The sequence below is a fragment of the Dipodomys ordii genome, unplaced genomic scaffold (genome assembly GCF_000151885.1).
Source record: "Dipodomys ordii isolate 6190 unplaced genomic scaffold, Dord_2.0 Scaffold8, whole genome shotgun sequence".
NCBI lineage: Eukaryota > Metazoa > Chordata > Mammalia > Rodentia > Heteromyidae > Dipodomys > Dipodomys ordii.
In genome coordinates this window covers 25,912,891-25,933,695 of record NW_012267224.1, presented here as the reverse complement: position 1 = coordinate 25,933,695, position 20,805 = coordinate 25,912,891, and the positions used below count along the sequence as shown (strand labels likewise).

The window sequence follows — 20,805 nt, the reverse complement described above, 5'->3', positions numbered from 1 at the left end:
TTTTTTTTTTTGCTTATGTGGTGCTGAGGAATCAAACCCAGGGCCTCAAGCATGCAAGGCAAGCGTTCTACCACTGAGCCACCTTCCCAGCCCACTTTTTTCCTTCTTTTGTTAGAAACATGAGCAAATGCTTTGCAGACAACCACTGTGATACCTGACATATTCTCCATCTATCTCTCTCTGTCTCTCACACACTCACTCACTGAGATAAAGTTTTGCCCTCAAACATACCTATACTCTAACATACTTACAAACACATGCATAAACATACATATTCAGACATATGCAATTCATATTTCCTATTTCAAGACTGTGCACATAAATGTGTGTTCCTAGAAAGGACTGGTAGGGGATGGAGCTGTTAGGTCGCAGGATTAGGAAAGAGAACATAGCAGTCTCTGAAGCAAGACTGGTTATACTGTTTGTGGTGCTGGAGATGAACCCAGGGTCTGGCGCACATGGCAGCCTGGGTCTTTTAGGCAGAGTTGTGGAGTTGACTATATGATTCTTCCTCCCCCAGGTCAACGGGATGGACATCAGTAACGTCCCTCACAATTATGCCCTGCGTCTCTTGCGCCAGCCCTGCCAGGTGCTTCGGCTTACTGTGCTGCGCGAGCAGAAGTTCCGAAGCAGGAGCACTGGGCAGGCACTGGATACCTATGGACCCCGGGATGACAGTTTCCATGTGATTCTCAACAAAAGTAGCCCTGAGGAGCAGCTGGGAATAAAACTGGTGCGCAGGGTGGATGAGCCCGGGGTGTTCATCTTCAGTGTACTGGATGGGGGTGTGGCAGACCGGCACGGCCAGCTGGAGGAGAATGATCGTGTGCTGGCCATTAATGGACATGACCTTCGATATGGCAGCCCGGAAAGCGCAGCTCATCTGATTCAGGTGGGTCACAGGTCACTCTTAAGACCCCAGTCAGAAACCCCAACATGAGCAGGCTTCCACATGTACATGTGGTGACTCCTTCTCCAGGGAGAAAAGAGCTGGAGTCTTTAAAGCTTCTGTGCAAGTCAGAATCTTACTCAAGCCAATGATTTGACAGTCTCCCTCAACACATTGCACATGTGCAAAAATGTGTGCACAAACCCCTATCTATACCTGCTTTAAAAAAAATCAACTAATTTATGGTTACCTGCCAGTCTAGTATAGTATTGTACAGTAATGTGTCATATCTCAAGCACTTAGAGCAATGTCTGGCAGGAGTAGGCGTTCAGTAAATAAATGTTTATTATTTTTTAAATATTGTTGCATTAATAAATGCAGTCAAACTATTAGCATCTATATTATGTACATAGATACAAAATACATGTTATGCATTAATTCAGTCTCATAGGGATTTGTTATCAAACTATTTGCCAAAGAACATGAAATACTTGCTATTTCTCCCCAAGTTGTAACCTCTACTTTTAGTCCCTTTGAATTTGTTCAATTAGCATTGGCCGAGCAGCTTCTATGTGCAAGCCATACTCAGTACAGTGGTGAACTATTTGGCCACTCAGAGCATGAATTATATTCTTGTCCTAATGTCACAGTCAGCATAAAGCCGATGGTACTACCATAAGTGTGGCAGGGACTCAGAACACAAAATAGACTGTGTGAAACAGACATACCTGTTTAAAAAAAAAAAAGAAAGAAAGAAACTAGTTTTTCGTCTTGAAGGAACTGTCATTCATGGATGAATTTCTTTTCCTCTTTATTGTTTGTATATATGGGGACTTGAACTCAAGGCCTTGTACTCTTACTCTGTTTTTCCAATCAAGGCTGGTGGTCTACCACTCTTGAGCCGCAGCTCCACTTCCAGCCTTTTGCTGGTTAATTAGAGATAGGACCTTTTGTGCTTGGTCCAGCTATAAACCACAAACCTCAGATCTCAGCCTCCTGAGTAGCTAAGATTACTGGTAAGAGCCACCAGCGCCTGGCTGGCTTTTCCCCTCTCTTTAAAACCTCGATTTTAGGGCTGGGAAGGTGTCTCAGTGGTAGAGCGCTTGCCTTGTATGCCTGAGGCCCTGGGTTCGATTCCTCAGCACCATATAAGCAAAAAGAAAAAAAGCCGGAAGTGACGCTGTGACTCAAGTGGTAGAACGCTAGCCTTGAGCTGAAGAGCTGAGGGACAGCGCCCAGGCCCAGAGTTCAGGCCCCACAACCGGGCCCCCAAAAAAACAAACAAACTAGATTTTAGGAACTATTGATTTTTTTTTTTCAGATTATGCTTTTTAGCGCCTTCTGCTGGTACAGTTCACATTGTGGAGATAATCGGCCAAGGGTTCCTTGCAACGGGAAGGCAACAGAAAAACTGTCTTCCTCATGTTATTTGGAAAAATCTTAATTACATGTGGCATTCTACTTTTTTAGATTAATAACAGAAGAGCGGTTTTCCCCTGAGAAAGTCAATTTATGAAATTAAATCTTGCCTAACAGTGAGAATTCCTCAAAGATCCTTTTGCTTAGTAAACAAAGCTAATGTACTTTATAAACAGGAGGGGGTAAAAACATTTTTTTTTCCTCAAAAAGAAGAAAAACTAGGGCAAAGCTAGTTGAAAAATAAATAGAAAAAAGAATGTTGCAAGAATTCAGCTAAGCAATATCTTGCTGTTTCAGAAGAGAAGATTTTATTTATGTGATACTGGTAACACATACCAGGCTAGAAGGATTAAACTAAATACCCTTCAAAGGTTGAGACTCAAATTTCCACTCAGTCCTTGGCTATGTTGCCCTTCCTTGTATGTCTCCGCCATGAATCACATTTGCCTTACAAAGAAATTCCCAGACAACATGTCCTCTTGGTCATGGTCTCTCCCACTGTACCACACTTTCTGCTTTTCTTCTACATTACTTCAAGGAAGAGTTATTACAGAGAGGCCACAACTGTTATAAATTTGACCAACTTTACATATGTTGAGCCCTACCCTCAGCTTATTGAGCAACAGCCTTGAGTCATCAGACCCAGTGTTAGATGAACAGTCCAGCCTGGCTGAAAAGAAACCTTCCCACAAACAGCAGTTGACTTGCTTACAGCAGCTTAGAGAATATGACTTGATTTTCACCATTGTTTATTTCTCGGGTTTTTTTAGTACTATTACTAGAATGACTGTGTTTTCAGGTAATCCATAGAGTTTATGCAGAAAAAAAATGCATTGCCATTTGTAGAAATGGTCAGAAAAAAAAGAGGCCAATATCAAGTATATATGATAGTTGTTTGGAAGATTAAATAATATTTAAATGAGAAGCAACAGAAAGCTTGCCTCTTCAAACTTTTAAAAAGAAGGTAATAGGGCTTTCAATAGATTCAAAAAGCAAAATAACACTTTACTGCATTACCTGTATATGTTATTAAAAACATGATCCCAACTTGTGATTCTGCTGCAGACCTGGGGGCGGGAAAGAGTAAAAATTTGGTGGGAAGTTAAACATTCAAATCCCTTGGAGCCAATAAGAACCACAGTGAAAGAGGACCTGCCAGGTCTCTGTGTGTGTGTGTGTGTGTGTGTGTGTGTGTGTTTTACAAATCAGCCCAGCTTAGTAATGGAATCCAATCCCTACTTAGATAAATTATCTTACCATGGTACTGTGGTCAATTTAATACACATAGACTAAACTGTACACACATCCTTAAATCTCCTTGAGCTGAATTCTCAAAGTCCAGATGACTGTTACATGGGGCTCCAAATTTGACATGTTCTTGAGAAGGAAAGACTTTTCATCTTGGAATTTTACAAGAATGAACCTTCTGCACAGCTCTAATGCTGTTGAGTGTGAAGGGCCTGGAAACGTCACTGCCCTCTCTCCAAGGCATATATCCCCACATGCTTGTTGTTTTACCATGGGACAGAATGAATCCTGAATCTCCACAATAGATACCACAGGGGAAAGAGAGACATTCTGTGTAAGGTTGTGGGAATTGCCACTTGCATTACCGTCATTAGTTTTCTTCCTTTCTTCCCTCCTTCCTTCCTACCCTTCTTCCCTCCTTCCTTCCTTCCTTTCTTTCTCTTTCACTGTATGTTTGGTTTTGTTGTTGTTGTTGTTTTGCCTGTCCTAGGGCTTGAACTCAGAGCCTGGGCACTGTCCCTGAACCTCTTTGTACTCAAGGCTACTGCTCTACCACTTGAGCCACAGTGTCTCTTCCCATCATTAGTGTTCTAACCCCTAAAAGACATGTGCTTCTTGGAATGTAAGGATAAACATGGAGTTATCATCTAGTGGGAAAAAGAGACCAAATTGTTGTCCCAATTCTCCTTTTCTAGTTAAATCCTAAGGTCTTCTCAGCATTTTCCTCAAAGTCTCCCTAATTTCCTTTTTGCTGATCACATTTAGCTCGCTGAAGGAGCTGCCACCTCTCAGGCAGAATATAGACACAAATTCCTTTTATAACGTGACACAGGCATGGTGCTAGGTGCTGACATTCTCATGGTAAACAAGTCAAGTCATACCATGTTGACTTTCACCAGGCTTATTTTGTAGGGAATATACACTTATATCACTGTTAGTTTATTCTGGACTTATATTTCTGAAGCCTATGATTTCTCCCCCAGAGGTTTTTTCACTCACAGACTTCATTCCCACACCCCATTGGCTATCAGACAACAGGAATGACCAATGGCTTCAGTATCTTTCCACCTTAAAATCCAATTCAAATGCATTCATTTGTCAGTCTTGCTGTGTAAGGTCTGAGTGCCATCTCATTTGTTCCAGAAGTGGGCTGGTCTGCTGTGATGCAGCCCAGCTATGGATTCAGCTATGATGAAGATAGGTAGCCATGAGATTCTTGGCCCCACAGAAAAATATCCTTATGAAATAGCAAAGTGGGAATCTCATGGCAGCTGGCGTCACCAAAAATACCTCACTTTGCTTGTTAGACTGGAATGCATCATATCAGCCCCATTCTATACTGCCACTTCCGCCCTGTTTAGTAGATTGAGGCAGGAGCTCTTCTGGTTCTTGAGATGACTGACACATTGGAGACAGTAGGAAGATGAGGAGGCAGAGGTGGGAAAATCATGAGTCTCAGACAAAGCCTGGACTCCATAGCAAGAACCTGTCTCAAGTCACTTAAATCTGTGCTATTATGGATATAACTTTAAGGACAGAGCAGCTCTCTCAGCAGTTGATATTATAAATCACACTCTGGATCTCATCCATTGGCATTAAAGCACCACCCACTCATGTATAAGTTGCCCAAGGACCTAGACTGTCGTAGAGAAAGAGCCATGTTCATGGTCTGTCTACTCTAAGTGACAAAGTCTTGGTACTTGATATCAATGTGGATACCTCCTTGTCAGGTGTCCTGTGGTCTTGTGGAGTGGTTGGTGACTCTTCACTTGAAAGTTTATAAAGTTAATACAAGAAACATAACGAAAAAAAAAAACAAAGAAGAAACATAATGAATGCATCCATTCAGTGTAGGTTAAGGAGTCTATTTAAACATTTACAGGTTTCTCCACAAAAGCAGCAGAGATGCATTCACTTGAACTGCAGTCCTCCTTTATGAAGGAGCAGGAGAAGCCCTGGTCTAGGGAAGAAGCTTGCTCTCGGCATCCAGGTTCTTGGTCAACTTTTGCTTTGCCCATAGTTATCACTGGCCCTCTTTGCCACTGTTGGTGGTGGAAATGACAAGCCTCTTGTTTCCACTTTCCTGGAAAGTTGTATGAAACTAAGAATCAGTCTCTCTTTTGGTTGTTTTGCGCTTCAACCATGGCCCCTTCTCACGCGCACACCACATTCACACCAATGGAAAAGAAGACTGGGCCCGAAGACTTGTTTCTTTACCCTCATTCCAGATGCTCTGAAAGTTAGAGCCAGGACAAACACATTAGCCCATTTTCCACCTTTCTATCTTCAAACACAACGAAAGAAAATACATCAAATAGTCTCCCAGTGAGCAATTTACAAGGTGGCTGGTAAAAGCCACAGATCCAGCCTTGCAGAGAATTTATTTCCAAGTAAATTGATACCAGGATTATTTATTAGAGTGTTAGTCCTGCCAACACCTTAATACTAGAGCCAGCATGGAAAGCCCAGTGAGAAATTTGTGCTTGTATGAATTAAATAGCTCTTGCAGGCTGCTCTTGGCAATGTGGATTTTGGCCTGGCAGGTTGACCTGATGTGTAAGTCTCAAATGTTCACAGTTCTTAAGAGGTGTTGGGAGCATCATGTGGATGCTTCCTGTCCAAAATGAATGTGATAGGATATGTAAGCAGGCCAAAGACAAACCAGCTGCCAACGCTTGCAAAACAATGGATTTTCCCCCAAAGATAAGAGAGTGAATTCAGGCTCCATGTTTGAAGTTTTGACCTGAAATGTTTGCTGCTGCTTATCTGTTAGTAATTTTTTACTTCAGAAAGTTTCTTAAGATAACCTTATCTGGATAAGTGAAGCTTGCCATCCCAAAAAAACCCTTATTATGCAATTTTCTTCCAAGAATTGAATGTAATTGGCTAATACCAGAGTTCTACTTGTCAGATTTCTTCATTATGATTTCCTGAGCTTGCTGGTTTGGTTCTATTCTGACACAGGCTTTATATGTGATGAGAAACACCAGAATACAAGATAGGCAGGCAAAGACAGGGCATGTAAATGATGACTGAGCAAGGTTGAATGTGATGACAGGGCTGTGGATGAAGGAAAATTCTCTAAGGACTCCAGCTGGCCAACCATGTATTGTGGAATTTATAATCAATACTCTTGCTGCATGTTAGCAATTTGTCTTAAAGTTCATCTGATTTACAACTATTCAACTGACCCTTGTGTTTCCAGAGAACCTAGATCAGGAATGTTAATAAACATTCCTTATATTAATAAATATAAGAATGCAAATCCATGGTCATTGTTGGACAGCTGTGTGGATAGGATTTCATGAGCTCATTGGCTTTTTATTGTTTAATATTTAATAAACAGGGTTCCAGTTCCTGAGGTGAGGGAGTCTTGTTCTTAGAAGGAAGATAAGACATCCAGTTGGACTGATATTTATATATAGTGTATATATTTATCATATATAGTAAATATGTGTATATATATAAACATTTATTGTATATAATTGTTGTACATGTACACTATGTATGTGTATAAATAATGTATGATATATATACTATGTATTTAGTATATATACACAGAAATTTACACTATAGTATATATATATATAGCTGTGCATATAGATGTATACATATACATGCACAAACACAGAAATCTTTTAGTTGTTGTTTTTTTGTCTGTCATGAGGCTTGCACTCCAGCTCTGGGCATGGTCCCTGAGCTCTTTTGCTCAAAGCTAGCATACTACCACTTGAGCCACAGCTCCAATCCCAGCTTTTTTGTGGGATCTCTGAGACTTTTCTAAGGTCAAAACTACTCTCATAAAAATATTAAGTTGTTTGACAGGCATGATGGTTTTTATACCTACAATCCTCAGTACTTAAGTAGAGAGGGGGTACAGAGAAAGAGAGGAAAGGAGAGAGGAGGACGGAGATGAGAAAGAGAGGGAGGAGGATGGAGAAAAGGAGAAGGAAAGAAATAGGGAGAGATATAAGAGGGAGGGAAAATAGTCAATGAAAAGACAAAAAGTCTTTTTTGTTGTTGTAAAGCTTGAACTCAGGGACTGAGCACTGTCCCTGAGCTTTTTCACGCAAAGCTACCACTCTAACACTTGAAGCCACAATGCTACTTCTGGCTTTCTGATGCGTAATTGGAGATAAGACTCTCAGGGACTTTCCTACCCAGGCTGGCTTGGAACCTTGATCCTCAGATCTCAGCCTCCTGAGTAGCTAAGAATATAGATGTGAGCCACCATTTATAGTTCTAATGATCAAGATGCTGATAGACTCAAAACGTGTGAATGACCCCTTTCTTATAGGTGGAATATTCTCTCTGTGTCCTCAAGTAGTAGGAAATAGTCATAAAGCCTTTTGTTTTTGCTTGTCCTGGAGCTTGAACTCAGGGCCTGGGCACTGTCCTTGAGCCTCTTTGTGCTCAAGTCTAGCACTCTACCACTTGAGCCACAGCACCATTTCCAGCCTTTTCTGTGTATGTGGTACTAAGGAATTGAACCCAGGGCTTCATGCATGTTAGGCAAGCACTCTACCACTAATCCACATTCCAAGTCCTCTTATGCCTTTAAAAAAAATTGTGACTGATACTGGAGCTTGAACTTAGGACCTAGCATTCTCCCTTAGCTTTTTTGCTCAAACCTGACTCTACCATTTAAGCCACACCTCCACTTCCAGCTTTCTGCTGGTTAACTGGAAATAAGAGAATCACAGACTTGTCTGCCTGAGCTGACTTCAAACCATGACCCTCAGATTGCAGCCTCTTGTGTAGCTAGGATTCCTGTCCCTTATGCTTTTTGTAAGGGCACTAATCCTTCTCATGATGGCTCGCCTATCATAACCTAATTATCTCTCAAAGGCCTTAGCCATCGATACCATCCTCTTCGGGATTAGGATTTTAATATATGAAATCTGAAGAGACTGAAACATTCAGCCATGGTGGGTAGAAAACAGGTACTTCAACTCCCATTGTTGGAGCTAATGAAGAGCAAAGACTTGGTGTGCAATCCTCTCAGGACCTGACTTTCCCATGGCCCCTAAACCATAACTGTGAAGGAAGGAGGTAGGCAGGTCATGTCTCTGTTGTGGTGATAAGCAGTCAAGAATTGGACAAGGAGAGGAACCACTAGATCTTATTTTTCCTTTCTCCATCTTTGTCTCCAGACCTTGGGGACCTTTCTAAGGAAATCTAGCTATGCTTCTTTATTACAAACTTTTACTAACGTAATAGCTGGCCACTTCAGCTTGGATTGTCACAGAGTCTTATTTCTGTAAGTTTCACGAGCTCAGGTCTAATCTGTCTGTACTGCTGATCTGAAAGCTGAGCAGTCAGCCAGTCTATAATAACCAAACATACATGAACTTGATCTATTGCAGAAATCAACTGTAGACTTACTATGTGGAGTAGATCTTTGCAATAAGCAATCTCTTGCTATTCTGAATGCTGTTCAGTATCAATGTACATAGTCATCAGAATTAGTGGAAGTCATAAAAATTAGGCAAGGCAATAACTTTAACTAAACTATATTTTAACGTAAGTCCTTACCTTTCCAATGCCTGAATCTTTAAGATGGTCAGACACAGGATTTCCCTTCCTACAATGACAGGGTTACTGTCACTAATCCTACTTCTTTTTCTTTAATGTTCACCGTTCATCATAAACCTTTGAGCTACTGCTTTACCCTGTGCACTTTATTCCATCCAGATTCTAATGCTTGTATGGAGTTGAGTCATTCATTAAAAATACATCAGCATGGGGCTGGGAAGGTGGCTCAGTGGTAGAGAGCTGTCTTGCATGCATGAGGCCCTAGGTTCAATTCCTCAACACCACATAAACAGAAAAGGCCAGAAGTGGTGCTGTGGCTCAAGTGGTAGAGCGCTAGCCTTGAGCTGAAGAGCTCAGGGACAGTGCCCAGCCAAGCCCAGAGTTCAAGCCCCATGACTGACCAAAAAAATACTCAGCATTATCTATACCTGGCTCTTCTGTGACTTACACAAGCCTAACTTCCCTAGATTTTGTCTTGGAGCAATTCCCACTATCTGGTTTAAGGTTAAAAGAAATAATTCACGCTGTTGCCAAATTATAGGATGACATAAATACTAGAAATGGTAGACCTCTTGACTAACATGTCAAAGGCCCTATGTTCAATCTCAAGTATTGAGAGAGGAAGAAAAGGAAGAAAGGAGGGGAGAGAGGGAGGGAGGGAGGGAGGAAGGAAGGGAAGGAGAGAGAGAGAGAAAGGAGTTAAGTGGGTTACAATCAATATTTGTCCACTTAAAAAGGAAGGAAGAAAGGCACAACCAAAGTTACCACCTGGTGCCAGGTGCTCTGTATGGAAGCTGTATGGTGTGGCTAACTCTTGTGTCTTCCCACACAGGCCAGTGAAAGGCGTGTTCACCTGGTTGTATCCCGCCAGGTGGGACAGCAGAGTCCGGACATTCTTCAGGAAGCCGGCTGGGTCAGCAGTGGCAGCTGGTCCCCAGGCCTGGAGGAGAGGAACAATGCTCCTACGGTGAGGCCCAGGCAGGCACGCTTACAGCTCTGTAAGAAGATGTTTTATGGGAAGGCTGCATAGTGTAACATTTTCAAGTGTCATCTCTAGACCTTGTCATCTTCAGACTTGATGAGGTAGCAGGTATCTACCACCCAATCAGGAATGAGGATGGTGTTGAAAGTTTTGCAATCTGACCATGCAGACCTCATAGATGGGGATGAAATTTCTAGTCTAGAGCAAATATATGTCATGTTTCTACAGAGTCAGGACTATGTAAGAATTGTTCTCCAGTCACTTTGAAATGAGCCAAGAGGTTTACTTGGTTTCTGGCTTTCTAGTTTCCCAGTCTGTCTAGAAATGATGACTCCCCTATTTTCAATATTTGAGTTTGCAGAAGGGCCCAAAAGGAGCCTTTGAGTACTTGATGCTCACAGGATACCAGGGAGTGGTGGAGATTGAGACTAGCTGGAGAGCACGTAACATTCAAATTCAGAAAAAAATGCCTTAATACTTTGGACCCAGAAGAATGCATTGAGAATGGAATTCATCTTTCTTTCAGGACACCAGTTTGTCACCTCTCCCTAATTGGGTGACTTGGCCTAATTTGTACTTCTGGTTGTGGCTTCTGTTAGAAGCAATGGCTTAACTTTTCAGATGACTGTCAACAAACCTTGTTTAGTAAACATTAAGAGTTGTGTAGCCTGAGCTTAGTGCTCTAGCAGTCATTTCCTCTAAGATCTGATTTCAGTGCTTTAACTGAAAACATTCAAGAAATTCTACAGGTAACCTATTTTTTGCAACAGCAAAAAGAAACAAATACCTTTCTCTCTTTCCACAACAGGACATAGGTTGATTTTTTTTGTGGGGGAGGGGAATAGGGGGAATCTTGGTGCTTGAACTCAGGGCCTGAGTGCTGTCCCTGAGCCTCTGTGCTCAAGGCTTGAGCCTAGTACCACTTCTGGCTTTTTTCGGAGTAGTTTATTAGAGATAAGAGTCTCTTAGATTTTCCTGAGTGAGCTGGCGTCAAACTGCCATCCTCAGATCACAGCCTCGGGAGTAGCTAGGATTACAGCATGAGCTACCAGTACCTAGCTAAGGTTGACTTTTTCACTTCATAATCTCTACTTTATACTGAGAGCTTAACATTCCAACCCTACCCTATTCTGCAGGCATCTAGACCTCCATAAATCATAAATTCCATGTTCATTTATAATAAGCAATCCAGACAGACAAAATACATTCTGCTACAAGTTTTAAAGATAAAAGCTCCCTGGTATCTTTTTTGTTAATACCATTACCATGTTTAAACTAAACTAATAGTATTTATTTATGGAAGGCTAGTGTATTAGCTTAACCAACGTTCTCACCTACTTAACTGATTTTAGTTAGGTAAATATGTTAAGTCATTAAGCTACCAAAAGTGAGGCCTCTACCACACTGCAGTTTTATAACTCCTTCCACCTACCCAATGTGAGTCACAGAAAATGTAAATCTGTTCTTTGCCACAACTCTCAACTGGGGGTCTGAGTTCCTGGAATTACTCTCTTACACATTGATCTATTGGGAAACTGTTGACTCTTTTCATTTGTAGTTCTGTTTTCTAAACTGGCTTCAAAAAAAAAGTAGCATATATAAAAGATGTTTGATGACTTAGTTTATGCTTTGACTAAAATTTTGTTGCATTTTGGAAACAACATGGCATTTTGAATATAAGAATTTAAGCCGGGTGCCGGTGGCTCATGCCTGTAATCCTAGTACTCAGGATGCTGAGATCTGAGGATCACGGTTCAAAGCCAGCCTGGGCAGGAAAGTCTGTGAGCCTCTTATCTCCAATAAACCACTAGAAAACCGGAAGTGGCGCGCTGTGGCTTAAGCGGTAGAGCACTCGCCTTGAGCTGAAGAGCACAGGGACAGCACCCAAGCCCAGAGTTCAAGCCCCACGACCGACAAAAAAAAAAAAAAAAAGTAACTCAAGCCAGGGTTTGTGGAATAGAGATACTTCTATCCAATTGAAAAGTTAAGACTAATGAATACCAGATTTAGGTGTGATTACCTCATTGGCAGAAAAGTGGGGACTTGAGTAAAAGAAGTCATAGATTCATTGTTCTCAACCACAAACATTTATTTCTTGCCTTGAGTCATAAGGTACCTGGGTCAGTCACAATGTCCTACTTTCTACATTTCTAGATGTTTCAAATGTTTTTAAAAATCCAAAGCAAATATTGTATATATTTTATTGCTTGATGAATGCTTGATTGTTCATCATTTTTTTATCAGCTTAAGCTATTTCATCATAATTTCTTTTAAGCATTAGGGAACAGTTTGAGGTAACCAAACTAGGGAGTCAGGAGAAAAGACAGATAGTAAAGATTATCTCTGCCTTTCTTTCCTCCTCCTCAATTCAAGTTGTGCAATTCTGGGTGTGAAGAATTTACAGTCAGACTTGGGGGTTTCTGTTTCTACTGTGGGTATCCTTCTTTGGGGAGAAATGCAAATGACCATTTAAGACACAAGGCCTGTAGACAAAGTTCTAATTTGTGGCCCATTTATCGCTGTGTTCAGCACCTATGTGCTCCTGTGAGCACCTCTTTGTTCGGTGCAGACAGGGCTTTTTGGGAAATACTAAGGAGAAAGTTGAAAGGAGGTTTTTTGTTTTGTTTTGTTTTTTTGTCGGTTGTGGGGCTTAAACTCTGGGCTTGGGCACCCTCCCTCAGCTCTTCAGCTCAAGGCGAGCGCTCTACCACTTGAGCTACAGCGCCACTTCCGAAAGGAGGTTTTGTATAAAATAAGATCATTTAAAAAAAAAATCTTATCCAACTCCTGATATTCATGACTGATAAGAGCTGACACCACTTTCAGGAACGGCTGGCCCAGCAGGTGTTCTTTACAGCTCACTTTATAGACTTTGGATTTCTCTCCTGGTTTCTGCCTTTGGTTTTACTATTTTTTTTTAAAATAAAACTTTATGAGTTAGCTTACGTGAAACGGATGAGCTGCAAAAAGACAGTTCTCGGTGGATCGACGTGTTTCATAATATTGCTGCACTTTGTACTTTTTAGATAACTTTGGTCATTGTTGCCTATGGAAAATCCACTTTTGAACATATCTACCATGTTTTTCTGTGTCCCTTTAGCCCCTCCACCCTGCAGCTACTTGTCATGAGAAGGTGGTTTGTGTCCATAAAGACCCCAGTGAATCTCTGGGCATGACTGTTGCAGGGGGAGCATCCCACAGGGAATGGGACTTACCTATCTACGTCATCAGCGTGGAGCCAGGAGGAGTTATAAGCCGAGATGGAAGGATAAAAACAGGTAAAAAGAACTGGGGCATTTTCATGATAGTATTGAGAGAAATCAGTAACTGTTTCCCAATTTAATGACAAAAGGTAACAGTCAACTGAACAAGGATATCCACTTCTGTTTGTCCGTGACTAGTTAGAGGTCAACCCTCTGAGCTCTGTAGGTAGATGGCTGTGGGTTGTCTACTAGTAAAGCCAGAACCTCCAAATGCTCTCAGGATTAATAGGCAATGGCTGCTTATGAGCCAGTTGGCTCTATGGCATAATCTGGTCTCACTTGTTCAAAGTGGACCTTTGCTGGGTTAATCCAGTAAGGAAACAAACTCATCACTTGTTCCATTTTGTGCATGAGCTAGGAGAAATCATTGATGGATTTAATGGACATTGATTAAATACCACGGGGGCTGTTCAGTTGGTGTTTCACTCCTATACATAAATCACATGTGTTTGGGGCTACTTTTAGTGAAGGAAGGTGATATCACATTTACCTCTACAAATACGTATACTTACTAATATTGTCAGCATATACACAGGGGTAGCTTGGGTGGGTGAGCAGTTGTGCCTTTAAGGACTCAGACTCAAGATAATTGGGAGGTTTCCAAGGTTCCATTTTCCTTCCTTTCCTTTTGTTCTTGCTATAGTTATTCTTTATGGAAAAGATGTTATGCATGGGAGATAGAAAAACAAAAAGATGAATAGAAAGTGAGAGTAGAAAGGTGTGAGTTTGAATTTCTTTTGCTTTTATGTACACACCTAAGCAGAGACTATTGAAGCCCATGTTCAATAAGAGAACATACTAGAAGATTATAGGATATGAAGTGTGGAAGTCATCATACACATAGTAGGTGTCAAGCTGGCTCTGCACATCATAGGAATACAGTAAATGGAAATGTGGCTCTTCTTTTCTACCTCTTTAAGGTCACGGGCTGCTCTGAGATCCTCTGTTAGATAAGGTCACAGGTAGTTTCATAGTCATTCTTCAATCTGTGTTTAGTGGGTGTTTTGTATGTGCTGATCGCTGTTTAAGTATGGCACTTTGTCAAGTACATCTACTTTGCTGAAAAGAAAACAAAAAGCTAAAGTGGATTTTCTTTGATAATATGACAAAAAATTTATCTTCCTTATTTTTAAAGTAAGAGTCAAATATTGATAAGAATGGTTCAGAAGGCCTCCAACAAGACTGTTTCCCATAAACTGTAGGAAAACTCAGCTTCATGTCAATGAAGGGTGCCCTGCCTGCTCCACATCTTGCATGCAATCTGTTCTTGCCCTTTTGCACAATAAGGAGAAATCCATTTGCATCCATTAATGGTGCTTCTGCTTCTCTGCCTGTCAGGTGACATTTTACTGAATGTGAATGGCATTGAGCTTACAGAGGTCAGCCGCAGTGAGGCAGTCGCCTTGCTGAAGAGCATATCCTCTTCCGTGGTACTCAAAGCCTTGGAAGTCAGAGAATATGAACCCCAGGAAGACTGTAACAGCCCAATGGCCCTGGACTCCAACCACAACATGACTCTACCTGGTGAATGGTCCCCTTCCTGGGTGATGTGGCTGGAATTACCACGGTGAGTTCCAAAGTGATGTCCCTATGGGATGGAATGATTTATGATTTTTAAGCCATGGATGACTCATGGCACTACCACTTAGTCTTGATTGTAACATTGTTTGAAAGACTTGCCACTGGTAACTAAAAATGCATGTAGAAACCCTAGGGCCATGAAGTCTGTAAGTAGAAACACCATTAGACCTTTTAGGAGTTCATAGAGCTTCTATGTATAGGTGTACATAGATTCTTTGTGCAAGTTTCTCAGATCAGACAGAGAGGAAAGAAAGCCAATCTGTGCTTCTTTATAGTGAGGCTGAGAACACCTGTCTATGAGAACCCTCACCTTTGGCTAATCTGCTTGTGTCAGTTCTGTGTACTTACAGAGGTGCTGACTGGCTTTACCTCTGCAGCTTTTAGTTGGTCCAACTACAAAGAAAGCAGCACAGCAGAACACTTGACCTTCACCCCAATGCTTAAGCATCTGCTGGTATAGTGATTCTCTCTTTAGTGCCTATACTTGGGAAGTTCTTTGGGCAACAGCAGCGTTGCCATTGTAGTAAGGTGGAACTGGAACATCAAAGTGAAGGATTGTTTTACATGATGAGTTGGGGAGGGACCTGGGGACACTCCCACTAAATAGCTATACAATATAGAATGGTAAATTGGTGTTTTCCCAGGATAACTAATGGCCTTCAGATTACTGACTGCACACATGATGTAAGGTTAAATGTGACCTCACTGAAGTTGATATATTGGCAAAGGATTAAATAGAGTACATCTGATTTTAGAATATCTTGTTGGAGGGCAGAAAGCAGTCTCTTCTAGTTTTAATATTGTTTAATAGCCATGCTTCATATACAAACCGATGTGGGTTCTTTTTGAACTTTACATTCATTGATGAATTATTTTCTGTAATTAGAACATTTTAAAATTCTTAAAAATTGAACATTGAGTTTATTTAAATATTTTAGAACTGAGTCTATGTGGGAAAAGAGAGTATTACTCTAAATACAGTTTTATTTAGGATGATTTTCATCATTTGTTTGGGAGATATTTTGTCATGGTCAGTGGCACCTCTTCATTGAAGGGGGCATTGTAGCACTGTGTACTCAGATGCTTCCAAGTGAAGAAACAAGGAACAGCTTTTCTCCCTTTCCTCTTGGTCCTGATGTGACAAACATAGTACAAGACTTAGAGGGTGCCACAGGATCTGAGGGTCCCTCAGACCTGCTCTGTAGAGCTGCCCAGGGTTGCCCATTTCTTGTGTGTTCTTCCAGGGAGAGCTTGTATCAGGGGTTGGAAGACCATGAAAAGGCCACAGAGTCCAGACTTTTGATACATACAAAGTCTCTATGCAACTACTCAGTTTTTCTCCCAGAGACTATCCAAGCCTGGACAAGACTATGTTCCAATAAAATTTTATTAACAGAAACAGGTGGTGGGCCAAACTGTGGTTTGTTGACTCCGGGTAACATATACACTCTTAGGTGCCAGCTGTTTTTCCTTTTGATAGTCTATTGAAACATTTTAGTGTCTGACAACAGCAGGAAATTTAAACAAAAATTAAACAAATTGTGGCACATCTGTGCGGGCCTGTGATGGGTATCCTGGATATCAAGGTATTATGTCATACTTCGTTCTTGCATCACAGTGAACTAGCATTAAAAGTGTGGAGAAGGGCGAAGACATCTCATGCTGTTCCCTCCATAGATACAAGGCTTAATCTTTTCCCTTGACATTCAAAATAACAATCAGGTTATTTCAACTCTTCTTAGGGACTCCGGAGAAGTGTATATTTGACATCTTTTACGTTTTATATCTTGTTCTTTCTCTTAGATCCTTTACAAGCACTGTTTACTTGCTTTCTCGTTTCCGGTGCTTCAATGTATGTGACCCTATGTGGCCACTGTCATTCCTCACGTTTTCCTTTTTCTCTTCCATTTCTTTGTTCTATCCTGGCAGCCCTCTCCTACTCTTGTCTTCTTTGAAATCTTCTCTCTCCATTGAACTCTAAATTCTTGCCTATAGAGCAGTTGCTCCAGAAGTACTTTCCATTTGTTTTTTCCAAAGTGGCATTTTGTTATACATGTTTCTCTGGTGGTGCTCTTGTTAGTATTTGCTCATTTCCTCTCCCCACCACTTTTTTTTGGTATCTCGGGCTTATTGTTTGAGTGAGATAAGTTTTCCCAAGCAGCAGCTTGGAGGAGAGGGGGGCCGGCCGAGGGCTTTGCTCCAGATAATACAAACGACTTTATTTTCACAGGGCTTTGTATGTTTCGATATTTCTCCTAAACCAATGGAGGTCAGCCTTGCTGGGCCACTTACAAGGTCTATTTTTCTTCACCTACCCATCACATTCACAGTCTGTCTCCTCTTGCATTGGCATTGCCTTTCTTCTCTACCAAACTAGATCCAGGGAAACTCTGATGACAGCCTTCCTATTTCTAATGGTCCTGCAGGGTAGGCCTGATCCTGTGGACCCTAAGGCTCTTCTGGCCAGATGAGCTCTATATAGTGGTGGCATCTTCTTTCATCTTCCCTCTGATGGCCTTTGGTACTCTTCCCTCAGACATGCTGACTCTTCATTTTGCTTAAGATAGTTTGCATGTATCTTAGTTGCTTGATAGTAATCTTTAGAAGCAAGATGAGAAAGATAATCTTCACTCTGCCAGTGTGAGAGTGAAAATACGTCTACCCTGGCACTTTTCAGAATAACAGTCATGCTTCAATGTGCTCTTATGCTAGGCCCCCTGGCCCATGGATAGTGGGCCATCACATCACTTCAGTTTTCATGCACAGGAAGGAGCCATTCACATCTCTAATCTCAAATGCTAATTCACATCTCTAACCTCTAAAGCTCAAAACCCCAGAGACCCTCAGTTCTCCCTATTAACACTGTCCCAAGGAGCCTGAAGCCATTCATCACATCCCAGCAAGTCATTTTACCTGAACTGCTAGAGATTTAGACTACAAATAGATCTTCAAAATATATATACATGGGCTTGGAAGGCAGCTCAGTGGTAGAGTGGCTGTCTTGCATGCATGAGGCCCTGGGTTCAATTCTTCAACACATTAGCAGAAAACCAGAGTGGCACTGTGACTCAAGTGGTAGAGTGCTCACCTTGAGCTGAAGAGCTCAGGGACAGTTCAGGCTCCATGATGGACAAAACATACACACACACACTTCCCTTCCCTTTAAATCACAAATCTACGAACATTTCCCCTTTCACCAGATTTTGAGGAATGCTATTTGTACCTGTGTATGATCCAGCCAGTTACCTAAGGTTCTCTAGCATTGAAAAAAAAAAAAAAACCAACCCTAAAACAAAAATGATATACCAGCTACTGTAATATCAAAAAGCTCATGGCATTCATGTCCTCAGGTGCAATACACAAAGAACAGCATTAGGTGTTGAGCTGAGGGTGTTTAGATACTGGCAGAGGCAGAGAGCAAAAATAAGTAGGTAATAAGAGACAATGTAAATGTGTGATTAGTAGTGCACTTGTCAATAGTGCATTGTATGCCAGGAGTGACCCCTAGGTAGCAGCTCCAGACATTCTCCTCACTGGACACTATCAGCTGCCACTCAAGAGGAGGTGAGTCAGAGACCATGGAGGACTCTGCTTTTGCCTCTATTGGCTCTCAGGGCCCACATTCCACATCTGGAAGTCTTTCAAAAACATTCTCTCATCTGGACTGGAAGGCTAGAAATACACATGAACTCATTTCTCCTTGTCTCAGAACTTAACCTTTTACTCTCCCGAAATGCTGAAAACATTTTCATCAAGATTGTTATGTTGAATGGCAAGGAAGCAGATGTCATAATTTTTTCTAGCCAAAAATGCCTTGGCATTTTAACCGAGACAGATGGAGCAGTAACTGTAGTGACCCGGCAGTGAATGTTTACTGTAGCCCTTCTTGTGTGCCAGGCACTCTTCTAAGAGCTACATGTTTCTACTGTGCAGTATTAAAGTCAGTTCTATGACTTAGGTACTAAAAAGTATCCCGCACTTAAACTAAAGCAAACAGTAGTTATGTCTGAAGTTGCAAGGCTGGAGAATTGACAAAGCATGAAGTGGAATTGGTGATAGGGTTTTGTTTTGTGTGTGAATACTGGGGCTTGAACTCAGGGCCTGGTGCTTCTTTTTTTCTTTTTTTCAATCCTGGGCCTCTTTGTGTTCAAGGCTAATACTATACCACTTGAGCAACAGTGCCACTTCCACAATCCCAATTTCAGCCTCCAGATTAGCTAGGATTACAGGTGTTAGCCAATGGCATTCAGCTGGCTTTGCTTTTTTGCTCAAGGTTGACAACTCTACTGCTTGAGCCACATCTCCATCCCTGTTTTTTGCTAACTACCTAGAGATAAAGAGTCTCATAGGCTTTTTTCAACCTAGGCTAGATACTCAGATCTCAGCCTTCTAAGTAGCTAGGATTATAGGCATAAGGACCCAGCTGCAGTGTTGTTTTGGGAGTCCACAATTTACACCCAGTACACTAAGCCTGAGGAGCACATCAATAGGATGCTAGGCTAGTATTTAGCTTTTAAAATTTAAGTTGTACTTTTTTGCCTTTTCTCACACATAAAGCAGTCTAAAGATTTGCCTAATAAGATTTTTGTCATACAGAGGCTGGGAAGATGGCTCAGTGGTAGAGCGCGTGCCTTGCATGCCTGAGGCCCTGGGTTCGATTCCTCAGCACCACATAAGCAAAAAGAAAAAAGCCAGAAGTGGCACTGTGGCTCAAGTGGTAGAGCGCTAGCCTTGAGCTGAAGAGCTGAGGGACAATGCCCAGACCCAGAGTTCAGGCCCCACAACCAGACCCCCCCCCAAAAAAAGATTTTTGTCATACAGTATTTCATACAGCAAGAATAGTTTTAGTTTTGTTTTTTGGACAGTCCTGGGGCTTGAACTCAGGGCATGGGCGCTGTCCCTGAGCTTCTTTTGCTCAAAGCTAGGACTCTTCACTTGAGCCCCAGCACCACTTCTGACTTTTTCTGTGTATCGTGGTACTGAGGAATCGAACCAAGAGCTTCATGTATGCTAGGCTAGCACTCTACCAGTCAGCCACATTCCCAGCCCCCAGCAAGAATAGTATGTACAGCTTTCATCATTGTTTACTGCTAAGGCCTCTAATTTCATTTTCCCTACCACATGCCCTATCAAAAAGCAAATGAGGGCTGGGAAGGTGGCTCAGTGGTAGAGTGCTTGCCTTGCATGCATGAGGCCCTGGGTTCGGTTCCTCAGTACCACATAAGCAAAAAGAAAAAAGCTGGAAGTGGCGCTGTGGCTCAAGTGGTAGAATGCTAGGCTGGAGCTGAAGAGCTGAGGGTCAGCACCCAGGCCCAGAGTTCAGGCCCCACAACCGGACCCGAAAGAAAGAAAGGAAAGAAAGAAAGAAACACCCAGGAGAGGGGAAGAAGGGGGGGAGGGAAGAGAAGGAGAGGGAGAAGGAAAGGGAGAGAGATCTCACACCTGTAATCCTAGCTACTCAGAAGGCTAAGACGTGAGGATCAGGGTTTAAAGTCAGCTCAGGCAGGAAAGTCCATGAGACTCTCATCTCCAAGTAACCAAAAAGCTGGAAGTGGTACAGCACTAGCTTTAAGTAAAAAAGCTCCGGGACAACCCCAGGACCAGATTCCCCCCACGTGCCCCCCCCCCGCCCCCTGTGCCCCTCAAACACATTAAAAAAAAAAAAAAGAGGAGAGTGAAATCGCACGGTGCGATCAGGTCGCGTGTTCCAGCTTGCAAATACGGAAAACCGAGGCACGAGGTAGCTGCAGATAAAGTCAAGTCTCCTGAAGCTCGACTCTCACTTTTGACACGGGTGAAACGACTGACGGGGAATCCACTAAAGCCATCACCGCCCCATCCCGGCCCCGCCCCTGCCCACCCCGCACTCTCCCAGTCCAGGCCCGGCC

General features: G+C 42.1%; 1 protein-coding gene across 1 annotated transcript in view; it reads left to right on the top strand.

Annotated features, from left to right (window-relative positions):
- Lnx1 (ligand of numb-protein X 1, E3 ubiquitin protein ligase) overlaps nt 1-20,805 on the top strand; it is a 122,448-nt gene that overhangs the window by 96,040 nt on the left and 5,603 nt on the right. Inside the window, exons 7-10 of the mRNA XM_013009032.1 lie at nt 521-892; nt 9,924-10,058; nt 13,174-13,351; nt 14,675-14,903. Coding sequence (XP_012864486.1) covers nt 521-892; nt 9,924-10,058; nt 13,174-13,351; nt 14,675-14,903 — 914 coding nt within the window. The remainder of the gene's footprint in view (nt 1-520; nt 893-9,923; nt 10,059-13,173; nt 13,352-14,674; nt 14,904-20,805) is intronic.